Consider the following 1687-nt stretch of genomic DNA (forward strand, 5'->3'; position numbering starts at 1 on the left):
TCCCATCATCCTGCAATTGAAACCCTAAGACCATTGCCGCGGGAAGTAGTTTGGGGGTGGGGGTTACTGCGATGTCTTTCTTACACGGGAGGAGAATGGAAAAACGTTTTTGCCCACACTGCAGATGGCTATATCAATGCATAGTCACTTTAACTCTACCTACTGTACATGTACATATTACCTCAATTACCTCGACTAACCGGTGCCCCCACACATTGACTCTGTACCGCTACCCCGTGTATATAGCCTCACTATTGTGATTTTACTGCTGCTGTTGAATTATTTGTTACTTTTATTTTCATTTTTTTACTTAACACTTATTTTTCTTAAAACTTTTTAAAGCATTGTTGGTTAAGGGCTTGTAAGTAAGCATTTCACTGTAAGGTCTACCTGTTGTATTTGGCACATGCGACAAATCAAATTTGATTTGATTGGATTTATATCGGACCACTCTTGTTTTTTATGTGGTGCTTCGATGGCTATGCCTAAAACCCTGAACACCTACGGTAATCTGAACACCTATGGTAATCTGAAGACCTACGGTAATATGAACACCTATGGTAATCTGAAGACCTACGGTAATATGAACACCTATGGTAATCTGAACACCTATGGTAATCTGAAGACCTACGGTAATATGAACACCTATGGTAATCTGAACACCTACGGTAATATGAACACCTATGGTAATCTGAACACCTACGGTAATATGAACACCTATGGTAATCTGAACACCTACGGTAATCTGAACACCTACGGTAATCTGAACACCTACGGTAATCTGAACACCTATGGTAATCTGAAGACCTACGGTAATATGAACACCTATGGTAATCTGAACACCTACGGTAATATGAACACCTATGGTAATCTGAACACCTACGGTAATATGAACACCTATGGTAATCTGAACACCTACGGTAATATGAACACCTATGGTAATCTGAACACCTACGGTAATCTGAATGGGGTGCTGCAGTGGCTATGCCTAAAACCCTGAACACCTACGGTAATATGAACACCTGTTGTAATCTGAACACCTATGGTAATCTGAACACCTATGGTAATCTGAACACCTACGGTAATCTGAACATCTACGGTAATCTGAACACCTACGGTAATATGAACACCTACGGTAATCTGAATGGGGTGCTGCAGTGGCTATGCCTAATACCCTGAACACCTACGGTAATCTGAACACCTATGGTAATGTGAATGGAGAGGTGTAATAGATTTTTCTGTCAGAAGGCTTCATTTTCATCGACATCCACCATGATTAGGATGGGCCGATTTTTTAATGGAGTTTGTGGATTTAGAATGAGCCCTGTACTTCAGCTGCTGAAGTCACCGTGTTCATCACAACATGTCCAGTCAGACACTAGTGACATGGTTGTTTATTTATTGCCTCCTATTTCTCTCGCTCTCATTCTCTCTCTCTGTTTTTGTTTATCTTTGTTTATCTGTTGCTCTTGCTCTCACTCACTCTTTCCTTGTCTCTTTGTCAGTTCTGTGAGTCATGGAAAGTTGCCAGAGACTCAAACAGTAACAGAGAGAGAGAAAGAGAGCGATACCTGGTGTGAGCTCAACATGCTACCCCAAAGACTGCCCTACGAGAATATGTGACCTTTTAAGGAACATACTTCAATCACCAGCCAAAACTCACAGCACTCATTGAGATTATGTGTGA

At 41.1% G+C, this 1687-nt stretch overlaps 1 protein-coding gene across 1 annotated transcript; it reads left to right on the forward strand.

Moving 5' to 3' along the window:
* Positions 1 to 475: 475 nt before the first annotated feature.
* On the forward strand, positions 476 to 1000 carry LOC106566449 (stress protein DDR48-like). The gene has a single exon (XM_014134496.1). It carries the CDS (start codon positions 476 to 478, stop codon positions 998 to 1000), a length of 525 nt encoding a protein of 174 aa, XP_013989971.1.
* The last annotated feature ends 687 nt before the right edge of the window (positions 1001 to 1687 follow it).

Source organism: Salmo salar, chromosome ssa13, assembly GCF_905237065.1.
Source record: "Salmo salar chromosome ssa13, Ssal_v3.1, whole genome shotgun sequence".
Lineage (NCBI taxonomy): Eukaryota > Metazoa > Chordata > Actinopteri > Salmoniformes > Salmonidae > Salmo > Salmo salar.